Source organism: Dendropsophus ebraccatus, chromosome 11 (genome assembly GCF_027789765.1).
Source record: "Dendropsophus ebraccatus isolate aDenEbr1 chromosome 11, aDenEbr1.pat, whole genome shotgun sequence".
NCBI classification, from domain to species: domain Eukaryota; kingdom Metazoa; phylum Chordata; class Amphibia; order Anura; family Hylidae; genus Dendropsophus; species Dendropsophus ebraccatus.
The window spans coordinates 51,196,531-51,215,399 of NC_091464.1; the positions used below are offsets into that span (position 1 = coordinate 51,196,531).

An 18,869-nucleotide genomic window follows, 5' to 3' on the forward strand; every position below is an offset into this window, starting at 1 on the left:
CTTTAGTTCGAGGTTGGCTTCCGTGGTTTCTGTCCAGCCAGGAGGCTTGTCAGCTTTTCCACATCTGTCCGCATTTCAAGACCTTGCCCCTCCCTTTTCTGATTTGCATGATTTATTCCACTTCGGTACGGTGTAGAACCAGCGGTAGGAGTCGTCAAATTGGCACCCCAAAGACAACTTAAAGGAGATGTCAGGTGGAAATTTTAATTAAGGTATTGTACTGTCCCCCAAAAGTTATACAAATTACCAACATACACTTATTACAAAAATGCACATAAAATGCTTTTTTTCCCCTACACTTACTGCTGCATCAAGGCTTCACTTCCTAGATAAAATGGTGGGCTGTGGCTGCTGGAGAGGATTATGGCAGGGGGATGCTCAGTGTCCATCTAGTTCAGTGTCCCTCTGCCATCATCCTCTCCAGCAGCCACAGCCCACACAGCTCTGGTAGTCAGGTAGTGACATCACCATTTTATCCAGGAACTGACATCACCATTTTATCCAGGAAGTGAAGCCTTGATGCAGACATAACTGCAAGAAAAAAGCACTTTCCCGTAAAATTGTATATTGGTGATTTGTATAACTTTTGGGGGCAATACAATACTTTCATAAAAATTTTCCCCAGACTTCTCCTTTAATCTAACATATCTACTGTACCTTTACAGCAGAAAAAAAAATATCCATAGACAAGTTAACACCTTAGTAAGAAGTAATCAGACTTAACTTATCCCCTATCCACAGGAAGAAAATAAGTAAGACTGCAGGCAGCATTCAAACTATATTTTAAATTGTACATTTCGTGTACATGTTTGAATGCATTGAAAGGTATTCATATATAATGGAGGGGCCAAAGGTTTTGACCAATCAAGCTCCAGAGTTAAAATCTCCCTTTATATATTTCATTCCTCCAGGGGATGTTTAAATAAAATGTAAAAGTAGAACAAACAAGTGCCATAGCTTGGTGCAAAACACATCACAACTGAGACGGGGAAAATTGCAAGTGCCAGCATTCTCTGATTCATTTGTATGTTTTTTGCATAAAGCCATAAAATTTTATAAACGACCTCTGAAGGAAAATATAAAAAATTAAAAAAAATTCCCGTAGCTATAACTGACTGCCAAACTTAAAGGAGACCTGTCACCACAGCTCCTCTTTAAGCAGATTCAAGCATGCTCACTTATTGCTTGTACAAATAGTTTCTTATTCCTTCCAAATTAATCATGTTTATCCAATAAAAGGAACAGAATGTCCATTTTTGTACTTTAGATGACAGAGCTTTTAGTAGTGTGCTGATCATACATGATCTGTCAATGATCTGCATAACTCAATATTAAAACTCTATTTACATCCCAATGTAAGATAGCTTATTCTGCATGGTATACTTTACTGTGCTCCTATGTAGGCAGGGAAGAAAACAAAAAACAGCATGGGGAGATATATCCATGGTTTAAAGTGAAACTGGCACAGTTGCCCCTAGCAACCAATCAGATTCCACCTTTCATTTTAGAAAGTCTGTGAGGAATGAAAAGTGGAATCTGATTGGTTTCTAGGGGCAACTGAGCCAGCTTCACTTTACACCATGTTTGATAAATCTTCCTCCATATGCCTAAGGGATAGTCTAGATATTCTATATATATCTACTTACAGTTCCTGTCTTGGCCACCAAGCTTTCATAGCATCATCAGGTCTGATCTAAGTTAACCAAATAAAGGTGGCACTGAGACAGAGTTTAGATGCTATTGTATGCAAACATACACATCATGGGTATTGTCTACTAATGTGGTTGGTGAAGCACATAACAGATTCTAAGCAGAACGGTTCTGAAACTAAACACTATTATTCTAGATATGCTGCAAATCTCTGTTGGTATATTGTGATGACTTTCTAGCGATTTCACAGAAGTTATGTACTCACCGTCTCACTGCCAGGCTTCCACCCAGCAGGACAAACTAAAAAAAAAAAAAAAAATTTTTTTGTTTTGGATAAAATTATTCAGCAAAAATATTTAAGATACCTCCAAACATGTAAAGTCTAAATTGCCCCCCTTACCAACTAGGTGTGGAAAAAAACAAACATGTTTTTATACCAAGCCAAATGGCAGAATTTCTAATTTTGGTCAGACCACATGACAGAAGAAAAATACAACATAATTAAAAAGTTACCCCACAGTGGTACCAACAAAAACTACTGGTCACAATTTAAAAAGTGAGTTCTTGGAGTTTGGGGAGACTCAGACATTATTTATATCTAGACATACACAGAGTTCCAATAGGTCACTTGCATGTCACTGTATGGAGCCTAAATACATGAGTGTCAGCAGTAAGCAGTTATAAAGATTCTCCCTCTGGACAATAAAGCATGTACACACATTACAACCCACCTAACACCACAAATCACCCATTACACACACCACACACACTTAAATATTACTTAGGCTGGGTTTACACTGCGTTTTTGCAATCCATTCAACTTATCCATTTAATTAGTTACTTTTAATAGTCAACACTATTTTTGTGTCAGTTAAAAAAAAAAAAAAAAAAAAAAAAAAAAAAACATGCATCTGTTTCGATCAGTTTTATAATGGAAGTCAATAAAAAAAAAAAAAAAAAAAAAAGGATCCAAACTGATGACACACAATTGCGTCCGTTTCTGCATCCTTTTTTCCATAAAACGTATACATTAAGCAGATTGCAAAAAACGCAGTGTCAACCCAATCTTTTCACACAATTTTCAAGCCAAAAGTTTTTTTTGCATTTTTTTTAGTGTGCAATTACAGTGAACAAAGTTTGTAAAATGTTTCAGAATTTTTAAATTTCTGTTTACTGTCCAATCTCTCATGAAACTTAACTGACAGACCAAGACCTATTACTTACCTTCTCCATGCTTGTCTGTATATTGGAATGCTTGAACAAGACGAAGTGTTTCATCTACAGATCGTCCAACAGGCAGGTCATTCATTGTAATTTGACGAAGAAACCCCTTGTCATCAATAATAAAAAGCCCTCTGTTAAGAAAAAAAAAAAAGAACTTAACATTTCAGGTATTTGCCAGTAAGTCTACCATCCCACTTCAATTAGATCTTCACACAACTGCATTTCTGCAGTCTTCAGGACCCTTTCATTTTCACATTTTTCAAAGTGTTAGAAATATTTATTAAAAAAAAAAAGTGAAAAGCAAAAAAAAAAATAAATAAATTGTAATTCAAAGTGTTCACTGAGTACTTAGCTGAAGCACCTTTGGCAGCAATTAAAAGTACTCCAGTAAAAATCTTTTTCTTTCAAATCAACTGGCCGCTCACCATACAGACTATACTGAGCAGCTGCGTCCTATGGTGGTGCAATGTCATCGAACGTTCTGAAAACACAGGCAGCGGTGCAGAGCGGGCAGCCCAGAATTCAGCAGAGGCGCAAGAATGACAGGTAAGTGTACATCACGGACACGTCTGCCGGCAGGGCTGCGTGGCTACCATCAGTGGATAGCAATTTTCAGGTCTCTCCAGAGATGTTCAATTGGTTCAGCTGTGGCAGGGCCACTCTACGATTTATACAGCAGGCCCGAAAGATCCTTTTACACAGACCAATGGGCTGCAGCAAGCCTGTTTGTTTTGCCTTCACAATACACAATTAATCATGCAGCCCATACATTGGGCATACATTACCTGTATACACTATTATACGTGGCTGACAGCTATACGTTTAATGGGTTGAACAAAAGATCCAATCAGTAAAGTAACATTTTAGTGATGACTAAAGTTAAGCAGCATGTACGGTAGAAATGGATTTCTCAGCGAAGAAGCATCACAAATGCCCATATTATTTTGGATTACATTCAAAAGTAAACAGCATACTTGAATTTGAAGGAACATTTTATAAATATCTACTTCGTCATTCTCTATGAGCGTTGGAGCGCCAGGCTGCAGCGGCTGAGATCTCCGTGACCCGCCGGATCCAGAAGCGGGACCTGGCGGGATCAGGTGAGTATAGGGTGCTGTTGCGGGGGGGGGTCGGGAGCCTGTCACCCCGGCACGGGGGGTGACAGGTTCCCTTTAAGTTTTTTCCAATTACAATGCTAAGTTAACTCCTTAATACAGCACATGTTTCAGACCTTAAGGACCAATATTTTTTTGTTGCACAGTTTCATTTTGAGTGGATGTAAAAAAGAAATGTTGTAAAAGAGAAGAACCAAGTACGTATATTTGTTTTTCTTTTTTACAATATTGCTGTACTGTGTATGTAAAAGAAACTACACCATTGTTTTTGTATTGTACCCTGGGCCAATACGTAGTAAGTAGTAATGTGGATTTCCAAATAAATACTGTTTAACATTTTCAAAAAAAAATAAATGTCATATATTTTTTTATATTTTAGAGATCACTAGTTTCTTCAGTATTATATGCTCTCTCTATCTAATGTGGCATGCTGTCTTTTACAGTTGGGCCACAGGGAAATTTGATGTCTTACACTGAGGCCCGTCCTCTGTCTGGACCTTATGGCTGCAAGTATAGGCAACCATATTGCTTCTAATAAAATAATTTACTTTACATTTATATATGTGTACACACTTTTGCCACTGAGCCTAACTACAGTTCTATTCAAATATTGATGGACTTACCGACTGGCAATATCCAATGTATATTACTGTAACATTATAATCATATGTCTGAGGAACTGTGTGCAGTAAAGGGTGCAAAGGAAAAGGCGTCAGTTTTGCAGGATGAAGTGGAACCAATGCCATCACATACTGTGTAGTTATTATAGGTAGTAATATTGTAAATGTAGTATCATTTACAGTATATACCTTGATCGGTACCCCACCTATTAAGGTCAGGACCTTCTTTGTCACTGGACTCCTTGGACACGGAATGAGCAGGGATCAATAAGTTGTAAAAAAAAAAAAGAAAAAAAATTAAAAATTACTAACCGGTAATTTCTTTTCTTTGAGCCCATGACGGCACCCCTGGAGAGGTCCACCTCCTTTCCCCATTGGACAGGAAACAGGATGCAGGGAAACCCTGGATCTTTAAAAGAAGTAACCTTCCCTCCTCTCGTCAGTATTTAGCAAGGACCTAGGAGCGAAGCTCACAACACACACAAAAAATATAGAAATGCACACATCTTTTTTTTTTTTTTTTTTTTTTTGTGTTTTGTATGTTTTTTTTTTTTTTTTTTTTTTTTTTTATATATATACAAGGGCGGGATTTAGGCGGGGTGCCGTCATGGGCTCAAAGAAAAGAAATTACCGGTTAGTAATTTTTAATTTTCTCTTTTCGCCCTATGACGGCACCCCTGGAGAGTAGAATAGGAATATGGCCGCCTAGGGGGGGACTACAGCTTGTAGAACTCTGCGACCAAAGGTCAGATCCTCAGTAGATGATAGTTGTAATCTGTAATGTCTGAAAAAAGTATGTGGGGTGCTCCATGTTGCTGCTCTGCAAATTTGGTCAATGGAAACTGCTGCCCTCTCCGCCCAAGAGGTAGCTACTGCTCTAGTTGAATGAGCTCCAAACCCCACTGGCGTTATCATGTCTTTAGCCCTGTAACACTCTCCAATCGCTTGTTTGACCCATCTGGCTATTGTTTGTGTAGAGGCTGCTCTACCCCTATATTTCCCTTGGAAGGATATCAGTAAGTTATTACTTAAGCGCCATTCTTCTGTGACTTTTAAATAATGTAGAATAGCTCTTCTAACGTCAAGACTATGAAAAGATATCTCTTGTTCATTAGCTGGTGTGCTGCAAAATGATGGTAACACTACCTCCTGAGATCTATGAAAATCAGTGACTACCTTTGGTAAGAAGGCCGGGTCAGGTGATAGGACCACCCTGTCATCTCTAATGGTCATGTAGGGAGTCTGTATAGAGAAAGCCCTAATCTCGCTAACTCTTCTGGCTGACGTTATGGCTAGGAGAAAGGCTAACTTATATGATAGAAATTTAATATGGCTTTCAACTAATGGTTCAAAAGGCTTAGTGGTGAGGCCATTTAACACTAGATTGAGGTCCCAGGGAGGAATCTTAGACTTGACAGTGGGACACAACCTGCTGGCTGCTTTAACGAACCTCTTAATCCATGGATGGTCCGCCAGTTTATAATCGTAGAGGGCAGAGAGTGCCGAGATCTGTACTTTAAGAGTGCTGGGTCTAAGGTTTTTATTTAGACCTTCCTGAAGAAACTGTAGAATTAAAGGAATGTCCGGGGCAGCCAGTACGTTTATCGGTTTATTTACAAATCTGCAAAATGTTTTCCAAGTGCGTAAGTATATCATCGAGGTAACTCTCTTTCTGCTGGCAAGCAAGGTAGTGATGACTTCAGAAGAAAGGCCTCTATCTATCAGCAGTTGCCTTTCAAATGCCAGGCAGTCATGTGAAGATTGTGAGCTTGTGGATGGAAGACTGGGCCCTGGCTGAGGAGATCTGCTCTGTCTGGTAGTATCCAAGGATCCGTCAGGGACATCTTTCTGAGCCAGGTAAACCAGACCCTTCTTGGCCAAAAGGGTGCTATCAGTATGACATGGGCCCTGTCCTGTCTGATCTTCCTGACTACTCTCGGAATTAGTCTGATGGGAGGGAACGCATAAAGAAGGCCCCTGTTCCACGGTTGGGCTAACGCATCCAATGCTAAGGGCTTGTCGGCAGGGCAGAGGGAGAAGAACCTGGGAATCTTCCTGTTCGCTCGAGAGGCAAACAGGTCTATTTCTGGTGTTCCCCACAGTCTGGAGATCTGGTAAAAAACTTCCTGTGAAAGTTCCCACTCTCCCTGATTTAGCGAGTGTCGGCTGAGGAAATCTGCTTTTACATTGTCTACCCCTCTTAAGTGAAGTGCTGACAGGGATAGGCAATGTGGTTCTATTAATCTGAAAAGAAAATGAGTTACCCTCATGAGCTGTGGTGACCTTGTGCCTCCCTGGTGGTTGACATATGCCACTGCCGCCCTGTTGTCTGATAAGATTCTCACATTTTTGTTTCTTATTAGTGGAAGAGCCTGGGATAAGGAGAAGAATATTGCTCTCAACTCTCTCACGTTTTGTGGGTCCCTGGCTTCTTCTGGAGACCATTGGCCCTGGAAGACCTGGGAATCTGCATGGGCTCCCCATCCCCGAGGACTGGCGTCCGTGGTGATTGTCACAACCTCTTCTAAGTTCCAAGGAAGTCCCTTGGAAAGATGATTCCTTTGTGTCCACCAGGAAAGAGATCTGAGTGTCTGTGGAGATAGAAGGAGGGGAAAATCAAGAGATTCAACCGCACCGTCCCATTCACCAAGGATTTGAGACTGGAACACCCTAGAGTGATATTGTGCCCAGGGAACCGCAGGAATACAGGAAGTAAATAGACCCAAAAGTGACATAGCCTTCCTGAAAGTAGTCTGAGGGTTATCCAAAAGTTCCTGAGTTTTAGCGCAAATGTTGGAAATTTTGTTTTCGGGTAAAAAGGATCTTTTGGATCTAGAATCCAGACAGATCCCCAAGAACTGGCAATACTGAGAGGGTATTTTGTTGGATTTGTCATCATTGATTTCCCAACCTAATTTAACCAGGATGTCCTCTACTACTTTGATCTGGGTCTGTAGTGAATCAGCGGAGTTACTCACCAGCAAAAAATCATCTAGATAGGGAATGATTATTATGTCTTGTTCCCTTATGTGTGCCATCACTTCTGCCATTACTTTAGTAAACACTCTAGGGGCCTGTGAGATACCAAAGGGTAACGCCCGGTACTGAAAATGACATACTGAATCCAGCATTTTTACGGCCACCCTTAAGAACCTCTGATGGTCTGGGTAAATGGGGATATGGTAATAAGCGTCCCTCAAATCTAACGTGGCCATGTAACAATTCTGGGAGAGATTCAGGATGGCAGTGGCAACAGATTCCATCTTAAACCTTTCATAAGTAAGAACTTTATTGAGCGGTTTAAGATTGATGATGGTTCTATAAGAACCATTGGGCTTTTTTACCAGGAACAAAGTGGAATAAAACCCTTTACCATACTCTGCTTCTGGGACCGGGATCAGAACTTTTTTATCCAGTAAGGACTGAACTTCTAGTGTGAGAGCTATCTGTTTTTCAGGCTCTGATGATAGATCTGTAACTACAAATCTTTCCCCTGGGGAGGACAAAAAAGAAATCTTTAAACCATGTTTTATTAGATCCAGTACAACCGTGCTATTAGAAATGTTACACCACTGTGACCAAAAACATGACAGACGCCCTCCCACAGGGACCTGGCGTCATTGTGTAGGTTTTTTAGGGTTATCAGTATTCTTAAAGAGGAACCCCTTGGTTTTTTTCGTGGGTCTCCACTCTTTTTTATTAGTGTTAGAGCTCCTCTGTGTGTTCCTACCTTTTCCCTTGAAGGGACGAGTAGATTGTTGCGGTATCAGGGGGAACCCTTTCTTTCTGTCTGATGCTTTCTCTAATATATTGTCCAGAGCTGGACCGAAAAGCAAGTTACCTTCGCAGGGGACCCCACATAACTTAGATCTTGAAGTGACGTCCCCTTTCCACTCTTTAAGCCACATGGATCTGCGAGCAGAGTTAGATACCGCGGCTGAACGAGCGGAAAGCTTCAGGGCGTCAGCTGAAGCCTCAGAAACGAAAGACATGGCTTTTTCCAAGGTTTCAAATGGTTTAAGGAGTTCGTCAACAGGTGTCCCTTTACTAATCATCTCCTTAAGTTCAGACAACCAAACCTCTAGGGCTCTTGAGACTGAAGTGGCTGCCACTAAAGGTTTAAACACGGCTGTAGATGCCTCCCAATCCTTTTTTAAATAAATCTCTGCTCGTCTGTCCATTGGGTCTTTCAGGGAGGCACAGTCCTCAAAAGGTAGAGCATTCTGTTTGAATATCTTGGCTATAGGAGGATCTATTTTGGGGGCCACGCCCCAAGTGCTAGATTCCTCTTGGTCAAATGGATATTTCCTTTTGAACTGTAAGAGAAATAACACAAGGTGGTAGGTGTAAATCGTATGATATTCAAAAAGAAATTGTATACATATACCAGACAAGACAGCACTTACAGCGGCTGGTATAAAGAATTTTCTATCTGGGTTAGACCATTCATGTTTGATGAGAGTCTTGATATTCTGATGAATAGGGAAGACTGGACGTTTTTTAGGAGCCAAACCGCCAAACATTCTATCCTGTATGGTCTGAGGTTCTGGAGTCTCCTCTATGCCCATAGTCTCTCTTACGGCCTTGATTAAGGTATCCACAAAATCTACCGCAGGTGATGGCTCAGACACTACTTCCTCAACCTCCAAGCCCGACTGCCCCATATCCTCTGCCTCTGTGCCGAGACTCTGGTCCTCCTCTTCTCCTAAAGAGGACGGAGGATGAGACACAGATCTACTAGGTCCAGGTTGTTCAAGATCAATAATTGGAAAAACGGCTGGAGCTGACATAGGAAGAGGCAGCGCTGGAGCCGGTATAGGGGCTAACGTAGGGGCTGGTGTTGTAGGAGGCTGAGCCTGAAAAGGCATAGAAGCCTGAAAATAAGCAGAAAAAGAAAAATATATCTATATATCTTAAAAAAAAAAAAAAACTTTTTTTTTTTTTTTTTTTTTTTTTTTAAACCTACCCTAATTTCCTTTTTTATGATGTTCTTCATGTTACGAACAAAAGATGGTCCCTGGTCTTCCAGAACTCTATTCATACAGCTACCACAAAGAAGCTTATTGTAGGAGCTACTTAATCGTTTTCTACAGGTTGGACATTCTTTACTCTTAGAGCGAGTCTTACTGGATGACCCTTCCTAAAATTGACAAGACATCAAAACTTTAGAGAAAAACATAAAATCGATTGGGGAACTTCCCCTCTTACCCACTCCATACCTTTGGAACCTGAGTTGCAGGAGGAGTAGATTCAGTGATTTCAGCGCTCTCACCCTCCATGATGATCGTCCAAGATCCAGGAGGTCAGAACTTCCGTTATAGCACCAGGTAGCTGCTTCACAAGGGAGAGCAGCTCAAGCACCCAGGATTGAGTACTGACCTGGCGTCCATCATGGCACCTTTTTAAATCTGGCGCCGAAATCCCATGTGACCGGCTGACTCCGCCCCCACGCCGTGCGCTGACCCGGCGTCACCCTCCCGGCGCTCCACCTGAGCAGGCACAGACCCCGGAAGTTGCCGAACACGGCCGGCAGAGCTACCCCCTCCCCCGTACTTCCGGCTACTCATGCCGCAGCGCGCGCGGGCGCAGCGCTGCAGACTGGAGCACCAGCCGCACCGAGGAGGGCCAGGGGAGGTCCGGGGACCCGTCTTCCGGAGGTGTCGGGGGGAAGCCAGACTAGGAGGCTGCTCCATGACGGAGCCTGACGCCGCCGGGAAGCCGGTAAGTTTTAACCCGGTAACCCCCAGTCACTCTCTCTTTTAATCCAGGGTAGGGAAGGGAGAGCCCCTTCCAGCTCCTGCTCCCATGGGACAGGAAACAGAAAACTGACGAGAGGAGGGAAGGTTACTTCTTTTAAAGATCCAGGGTTTCCCTGCATCCTGTTTCCTGTCCAATGGGGAAAGGAGGTGGACCTCTCCAGGGGTGCCGTCATAGGGCGAAAAGAGAAAAATCTTTTCCCATAAAGCTATTTTATCAATGTGCTCAGTTCTTTCTGTTCTCTAACGTGATGTCTATAGATTTGATAGCAAGGTCTTGGCGACAGGTTCCCTTTAAACATGTACTTCATACCCGATTCTTAGGGCCCTATTCCACGGGACGACAATCTATAATCTATTTTTAACTTTGCTCATTCGCAAATCGTTTGCAATGAATTAGATGTCGTATGGTCGTTCGCAGTAGTGACGAACGCAATAGAGACGACAAGACGACCACAAGAACAATCATAAGTAACGATTATCGTTCCATGTAAATGGGTGAACGATTTCAGGTCTTTCGCGATAGCGGTGGTTTGGATCGTTCATCGCCCTTAGTGGCGATGGCCTTAAGTGGCCTTAGTGGGCCCTTAGTGTCACTGTTAACTTTCAAAGTCTAACAGTCAAAAGGTAATTCATTGCCAGGACCCGGCAGAAGACTGATTGCCCTCTCTAAAATAGGCGCAGGTGATCAGTGGTGGCAATCTATGGCTTCCCCGCATCTAGTGTGAACGTGGTGATACTTAAATAAATGCAGTCTGTAGTGTTCCATAAGGTGCAAAAATAATTTCTTTGTGGCAATGCGTTTCAGCCCTCTAATCTAGGAGGGCCTTTCTAAAGTAGATGTAATATAAAGCATGTTTGCAATTTACACTGTTTTTTTTCAGTTATCATGAAAAACACGGCCATTACTGTGTTTTGTTTTTTGAAAACAAAAAAAAAAAGTAGAGTAAAACCAGGAAGTGCTATTATCAAACTAAAAAAATTATGAATGTAAATTGCAAGTTTGCTTTATATCTACTGTTGGTTTAGATTTTATAAGCAATAACAGTGATACTTTAAGACCATTTTATACCCTTTAAAAGTTGCCGCCCTTCCAGTATACTGGCCACATGTGTGACCATGTGGCATAAACTAAAATCTATTCCAGCTACAAACTAGCTCAGCTTTCTATTACCAAATGCCAATTTCTGACATAAGTGAAAGCGTATCCACAGAACAAAAACTTATGGGAACAAACCTGAGAGTGTGACCTTGATCCTCCAAGTATACACCATAGTCTTTTGAAATCTGATGTGTCAAGTCGGAAAGGAGAGGAATTTTCATTGGGCCAAGCCCACCTTGCTTCCGTGGTGTATTAATCCTGGGATATAAAAAAAAAAAAAAAAAAAATTAGCCTATATAGCATTTATTTTAAGCATTTTGCCCTCCGCTCTAAGGATTGACCTGTCAATTCTTTGAGTGATGAAAAGCGGAGGTGCGCAAGCTCTCCCTTAGAGTCTCCGCTTGACACCGAGGCAGATGGGATTCCGCGGAGGAGCTCTCGGAATTCTGCCAAATTTAAGAGTGAACTGGCCCTTAATGTAGATGCATTCAGCCAATCTGTGGAAAGCAGTGTACTGAAGCCTCTGGTCCTGTACAATGTGAGTCATTTGAAAAGAATTCCTAAAAACAGGTGGGGTGCCGCTTTTGCAAGAAGGTGGCTGTGCTTTTTCTAATGCAGGATAACCCCTGTGATGAATACTAAATAAAATTTTCATATATGCCAAAGAAATTTCCTCCTATACCAAATTTATATAAAATTGTGTAATTATTCTACTGTATATGTTCAAGCAATAAACATTTAAATATAATAAGCCAAAGAAAAGAATTCTAGTCAACCCATTTCATATTAACCAAGCATAATCACATGCTATATTGCAAGTTGACAACCTACAGGAATTCCACAGTGTGATACAAACCATGCCAAGTGTGTGAACTGCGAGTCCACGGAGCAAGCTACAACTTCAGTATTGATCGATCTAAATTCTTCAATGCGGTCCCCAAAGGCAATAATTTCAGTCGGGCAAACAAATGTGCTAGGAAGAAAGAATAAAAATTGAGAATATATCTGCAATAGTTATATTGAAGCATCAGGAAAGTATTCCTCCCAACAGTATTTTGGAATCGCAGTGGGGTCTCAGGAGTAAAACCCACTGCGATCAGTAACTTTTGACATGTTTGAGGACATGCGAAATATACAAAGCCAGACGGCATCCAAAATAATGGGACCATCTTCAAGGTTTTATTACATATCCAAGTACAGGGTGCACTGTTTCAGAACCACATACCCTATGTAGGTTTGAAATGTTGCCTTCTGTACTTGGATAGCTCATAAAGCCCTCACAGTGTTCACAGTGAGGAATCCGTGAGCATAAGTTCCTGCCACTTTCCCCCGATCAAATCTTCGCCTGGGTCAATTCTTTGGGCGGACGTCAGAATCTGCCCGACCATAACGCTACTAGCAGCACCCAGAAGATCTGCTGAAACGCTGCCTCACCATGTGTCCGGTTTCTTCTGGTGAACCTTTAGCTGCTGAAACAAAGTCTTTTATTATGGCGCGCAAGACCTGCAGAGAGCCAGGAACTAGTCATCTGGGCTGTAATTAGTCACGGCTCTCTGCCTATCAGCGAGCTCTGCAGGATGACTGACAAGAAAGGAGGCCAGTTAGAAGCCTCTCTGCCCATTAATCATCCTACCCAAATGACTAGTTCCCACCTGTCTGCATGTCTCACGTGCTGGAATAAAAGACTTTGGTTCAGCAGCTAAAAGTTCTTCAGAAAACACAGGACACATGGTGAAGCAGTATTTTAGCAGATCTTCCAGGCGCTGCTAGTAGCATTACACAGAAAATCTGGGTGATTGGTTCACTTTAAGAACTGAGCAGTTCTTTAATTACTGCATTCAAAGTGATTTTTTCCATTAAAGGGGTTGTCCAGCAAAAAACTCTTTCAAATCAACTTGTATCAAAAAGTTATACAGATTTGTAATTTACTTCTATTAAAAAATCTCAGGATTTCCCATATGTATTAGCTCCTGTATGTCCTGTACAAAATGTTGTTTTATTTCCAGCCTGACACAGCTCTCTGCTGACATCTCTGGCCCAGACAGAAACTCCTGTCTTGGTTTTCTATGAATCCCCATAGAAAAACTCTCCTGCTCTAGACAGCTCCTGTCTCGGCCAGAGATGTCAGCAGAGAGCACTGTGTCAGGCTGAAAATAAAACAACATTTCCTGCAGGACATATAGTAGCTAAGTAAGGGAAGACTTGAGATTTTTATAGAAGTAAGTTACAAGTCTATATAACTTTCTGGCACCAGTTGATTTGAAAGAAAAAGATTTTCGCTGGACAACCCCTTTAAAAAACTACCAGATAAATATGTTAATCAGGGTAAGTTGTAGGTATTTTTTGTACAGTTATGGAGCGCAGGAAGAAGCCCTGCACTTAAGAGTCCTATTAGACGATGACTGCCCGATCAATAATGTAAACGAGCACCGAACTGCTAGCCTATCACGCAGCTCAATAATTGTTTAGCAAGGGCTGCACGGACATAATTAGTGAGGTCCGTGCAGCCCTTGCCCTAAACTCTATACAATACCTCTTCACGCTCCCAGTGTACTTCTGCCCTCTGCCCGCTTCCTGGAGCCGCCGTTGTAGTTTCAGAGCAGACTGAACTGACAGACTTCTCAGTTCACACAATCGTCAGCCATTGGCCACGCATCGCTATTACATGCAGCGATCAACGGCTGACTATTAACACGTAGCAATTACACAGTCGGCAGCTGACTATTTCAGGTGAAGACCAAAAGACACGATTAGCCTATGATTGTCGTCATCAGCTGATCGTTGTTTCTGCAATAATCTGATATATCGGTCTGGTTCAGTGTGATAAGGGCCTAGGCTTTCAATCAAGCCTGACTGGCTGGACGGGCAGTCACTCAGCCAATGTTGTGACGTTGCAGCTAGTAGAGCTGCAGGACCCAGGCTGATGTGAACGGGATCTGGGAACGGAGCTACAGAGGCACAGGAATGGGCGAGTTCACTTGCTTGTCATTTCCCCCACCCTCCGCCTGCTGTGTTTTTTTTTTTTTTTTTTTTTTTTTTTACAGCTTGTAAGACTTCTCTTTTAAAGTGACTGTACCACCAGGCCCAGGCTGAAGCACTGAAGGCGGGCCGACCCACCCTTAGGGCCCTTTTACACGGAAAGATTATCTGACAGATTATCTGCCAAAGATTTGAAGCCAAAACCAGGAATGGATTTGAAAAGGAGAAATCTCAGGCTTTCCTTTATTACCTGATCTCTGTTTATAGTCCATTCCTGGCTTTGGCTTCAAATCTTTGGCAGATAATCTGTTAGATAATCTTTCCGTGTAAAAGGGCCCTTAGTCGGAGGAAACCCCCGCCCCTCTATAATAGGATTCAATTGATTCTAATGGAGTTACGTCATGGAGAGACTGGAGTTACGTCATGGAGAGACTGGAGTTTCTTCCCACTGGGGGTGCCTCCAGTGCTTCAGCCTGGGCCTGGTGGTACAGTCACTTAGACAGATCCATACAACACAGATACTTACAAATCAAGGGGATAGAAGAAGAAAACTAAATATTTTCCTTTGTAATCTGTAAGCTTCAGCTCTTTGAATTCTCCATTTATGACTGCAGTCCCTTCCCAGTAAGGAGCTGGCTTGGAAACTAAAAATAGATAAAAAAAAAAATAATAATAATGGACCAATTAACATATCTTTAAAGGAGGAATTTCAATAAACTTAACGGGCAGAAGGGTGCGACAACATAATAGTACACTTACCAGTCCCTGGGCCCCTGCAGCACTGCTTATCGATTTCTGACAGCCGCCAGCCTTCTGCAGCTGAAACGTCACCTTCCTAGCTGATGAATTGCCCATTCAGCCAATCAGTGTCTACGGTGAGACACCGCTGCAGTTACTGACTGGCTAAATGGAAAATTCCACAAAGGGACCATGACGTTTCAGCTGCAAAAGCCAAGTACATGACATACCCACATGCCGGACAAAAATTACATTGGGTGGCTGTCACAGAGACCCAAGAGCGTCCGGTGTTACGAGAAACAGGAAAGTATACTTTCTATTTTATTTTCCTGCACACACACTACCACCACCACCACCACCTGCCAATCTGGTGTTTCATGGTACTGCCTCAAGATATTAAACCTTACAAGACACTGTCAAAGCACAACCGTGGCTGATGGGGTTTAGGAAACACTCAACATACATTTATTGACACAAATAATTGCGTCCATAAGGTGATAATGGTTATGAGCTTGTCCATCCCATCTTAGTGTATAAAAGCAAGCTGTAGCTTTCCTGGAGCTGCTGGTGGTTGCTAAACTTATAAAAATTGCCATTTTATTTCTTGCAGTGACAAAAACCACCATGTAAAGCACAGGAAATCTAGAAAATCCTGTGAATGGGGAACGTAATCATTTTTGTTTAAGTTCTGGAGAAAAATTGTTTACTAGCACATAAATTTGCTTCTTTTTTACACCAGTTTTCTGGTGACGATATTAATAAGCTTATAAAGTGAAGGACAAGGAATAAAGTCAGCAACCGTATGGGCATATTACAGCTCTGTTGGAACTTTCCTATACTGGCAAAAATGTGTTCAGCCAAGACATGATAAAACAAGAGTCACCGGGAACCTTTTCTACTCGTCCATATTAAAACCATGCAGATGTAAAGAAACCCCAGTTATAATATACATGTGTTCAACCATATAAACGGTGGAGTGAAGAAGCTACTTACAAGCTAAAGTTCTGCATTAGGTGTCCTTAGCTGCAGATCAATGTCAATAGGAATGTAACAACTAAACAAACAAGTTGAGAATGTCACTGCCCTAACACAGGATTTGCATGTACAGAGCACTGACAAGGAGAGTAACCACCACCTTATTCTCTATCACAAGAACGCACACAGACTAATCCTGAGTTTGATCACATTTTCTGGTTTCTTCTGACTCAGAGCTTCATTCACAATTCTGCAAACATACTGTATATTCTATGATCCTTTTACAAAGTGCAATCTGTTGCATTGAGAGGTTCAGTTTCACGCAACACAATGAAGCAGTGCGTGTTGTGTTGTGCAGACACTGAACCGGCAGGGGCCTGCTAGAAGATGACAAGTTTGAGCCCAGGGGGTCACGTCCACTACTCAGCACTTGAGACAACTGATCTTGAGTCAGAACTTGAGCATTTGCACCAATAGGGGAAGCATAATCCGCTGCACACAGACGCGCTGCACACAGACACACATAGCACCGACAGGCACTGGCAGGGGCACCCACTTTTGGCTTTGCTGAGGTGCAGGGAGTGGTCGGACACTGGCACCCGGGTGGCCTCCCCGGGGTACACCTGCCCTCCCGCGTAGAAGTGACACTCTCCGTCCTGACTGGCTCTCCCGGAGCGCGCCTGCTCTTTGTCCTCCGCAGTGTACGCAGCGCCGGTCAGCAGGGAGAAGCAGAGGAGCAGGGCGGGAGCGGACAGCGCGGCCTCCATCCTCTCTGGAGCTGTACTAGGGCCACGTACTGCTAGACGGTGTGCCGGAGGAGGAAACGAGGAGGAGCTGTGGGGTTAACGAGGGAGGGGCGGGGCCTAGATAAACGCCACGCCCACCTTCACATCTTGCATCATTCTATTTCACTGAACATAGACCTTATCTATTGCTAGAAGCTCCTTACTTATGTGAAATGTGGCAAAGGGGCTACATTCATGTCTGTTTTAGTAAATACCCATAAGATAACAATGTTGGATCATGCTATTCCTACAGGAAATACACCTATTTGTCAATTTATTCATGCATACCCTAATGGACCAGGGAGAGGCATTGCACAGCCTGAGAGTGAAGTGTCCTGCTGCCAGCTTTGCTATACATCACAGCTTATGTCAGTGAATGTATTTCTGCTGCCCTTACAAGAACAGTACACTAACATACAGCAGGTAGATTTGCATTGTGGACAGTGCTACACAACAACCTCAGCCTTTCAATGTCACCATGTAAGCAGGGGCGTAGCTAATGTCTCCTGGGCCCTGGTGCGAGAGGTCAACTTGCCCCCCCCCCCCCCCTTTCACTACCAAGTGATGCTACTGATGTGTGTGTATGTATATATATATATATATATATATATATATATATATATATACTCCAAGACAGATATTACCAATAACACCAGCATATAGGAAGAGAAAATATTATCACCATATATATTACCGCCATCCTGTTACTGTATACTGAGACCAATATTGCCAATAATACGAGTATACAAGTGGGAAATATTACCGCCACACCACAACCACTACCATTACCACCATATTGTTATTGACCAAATCCAGTATACTAAGACCAATAAAACACAGTACCGGATAACATGTAACAAATATTACCACCACATACTGACTAACACCGCCACATACTGACTAATACCACCACATACTGACTAACCCCACCGCTGCTACTAAATAAGATCCACTGTACACAGATCACTATCACCTCATACAGTCATATAGAGGTGGACGCAGCTCCACACAGGTTGTATACACCATATAAATAGTTATATATAGTTATATATACAGTGCAGTTATATCAGGTGACTCACAGGGGACGTCTTCTCTGATCGGAGTTCTTCCCTTTTCATCTTCTTCTCCATCTGCCCTGGGCCGTTATGAGAACTTCTCCGAGCCACAAATCCACAGAACCTGCCAGACAAACATATTAGGCTCCTCACACTGGCACCATCCTCATCTCTTTACACACTGCACATCTGTATTGGCCTCTTTACACCCTCATTTAGTGGGTAGGCTGACTCTATGTGACGCCCCTTATAGTATATATAGACGGCCCCCACTGCATGTTGCCCCCCCCCTTATAGATGGCCTCTTCTCCCCCCTCCCCTTATAGATGGCCCCCTCTTCTCCCCCCCCCTTATAGATGCCCCCCTCCCCTTATAGATGACCCCCTCTCTCCCCCATTATAGATGCCCCCTCCCCCCCTATAGATGGCCCCCTCTCCCCTCCATTATAGATGCCCCCTCTCCCCCTTCCCCTTATAGATGCCCCCTCTCACCCTCTTAAAGGTGGCCCCCTCTCCCCCCCATTATAGATGCCCCCTCTCTCACCCCCACTTGAAGATCGCACCCTCTTCTCCCCCCCTTATAGATGCCCCCCTCATTATAAATGCCCCCCTCTCCCCCCATTATAGATGCCCCCTCTCTCCCCCCCACTTGAAGATCGCACCCTCTTCTCCCCCCTTATAGATGTCCCCCTCATTATAAATGCCCCCCTCATAGATGCCCCTCTCCCCCCCTTATAGATGCCCCCCTCTACACCATTATAGATGCCCCCCCTTTCCTCTATGCTAAGCAGAATTAATTAAAAAAAATTAAAAAAAAACACACAAACTCACCTAACAACCCGCCCCTACCGGCGATCCTCTCAATCTTCAG

The 18,869-nt window shown here is 42.8% G+C and overlaps 2 protein-coding genes across 3 annotated transcripts; both read right to left on the bottom strand.

Annotated features, from left to right (window-relative positions):
- Positions 1 to 1,625: 1,625 nt before the first annotated feature.
- On the bottom strand, positions 1,626 to 16,993 carry PRDX4 (peroxiredoxin 4). Its single transcript, XM_069946339.1, has 7 exons — positions 16,716 to 16,993; positions 14,973 to 15,090; positions 12,324 to 12,440; positions 11,603 to 11,725; positions 2,875 to 3,005; positions 1,916 to 1,950; positions 1,626 to 1,693 (listed from the first exon to the last, which is right to left on the bottom strand). Exons 1-7 carry the CDS (start codon positions 16,924 to 16,926, stop codon positions 1,643 to 1,645), a joined length of 786 nt encoding a protein of 261 aa, XP_069802440.1. The 5' UTR covers positions 16,927 to 16,993; the 3' UTR covers positions 1,626 to 1,642.
- On the bottom strand, positions 8,208 to 10,379 carry LOC138767907 (lamina-associated polypeptide 2, isoforms alpha/zeta-like). Of its 2 annotated transcripts, XM_069945779.1 has the most exons (4): positions 9,829 to 10,379; positions 9,576 to 9,749; positions 9,016 to 9,483; positions 8,208 to 8,925 (listed from the first exon to the last, which is right to left on the bottom strand). In XM_069945779.1, exons 1-4 carry the CDS (start codon positions 9,886 to 9,888, stop codon positions 8,227 to 8,229), a joined length of 1,401 nt encoding a protein of 466 aa, XP_069801880.1. In that variant the 5' UTR covers positions 9,889 to 10,379; the 3' UTR covers positions 8,208 to 8,226. The 2 variants fall into 2 exon arrangements, with proteins under 2 accessions (XP_069801880.1, XP_069801879.1); XM_069945778.1 differs by having other exon boundaries at positions 8,208 to 9,483.
- Positions 16,994 to 18,869: the final 1,876 nt, after the last annotated feature.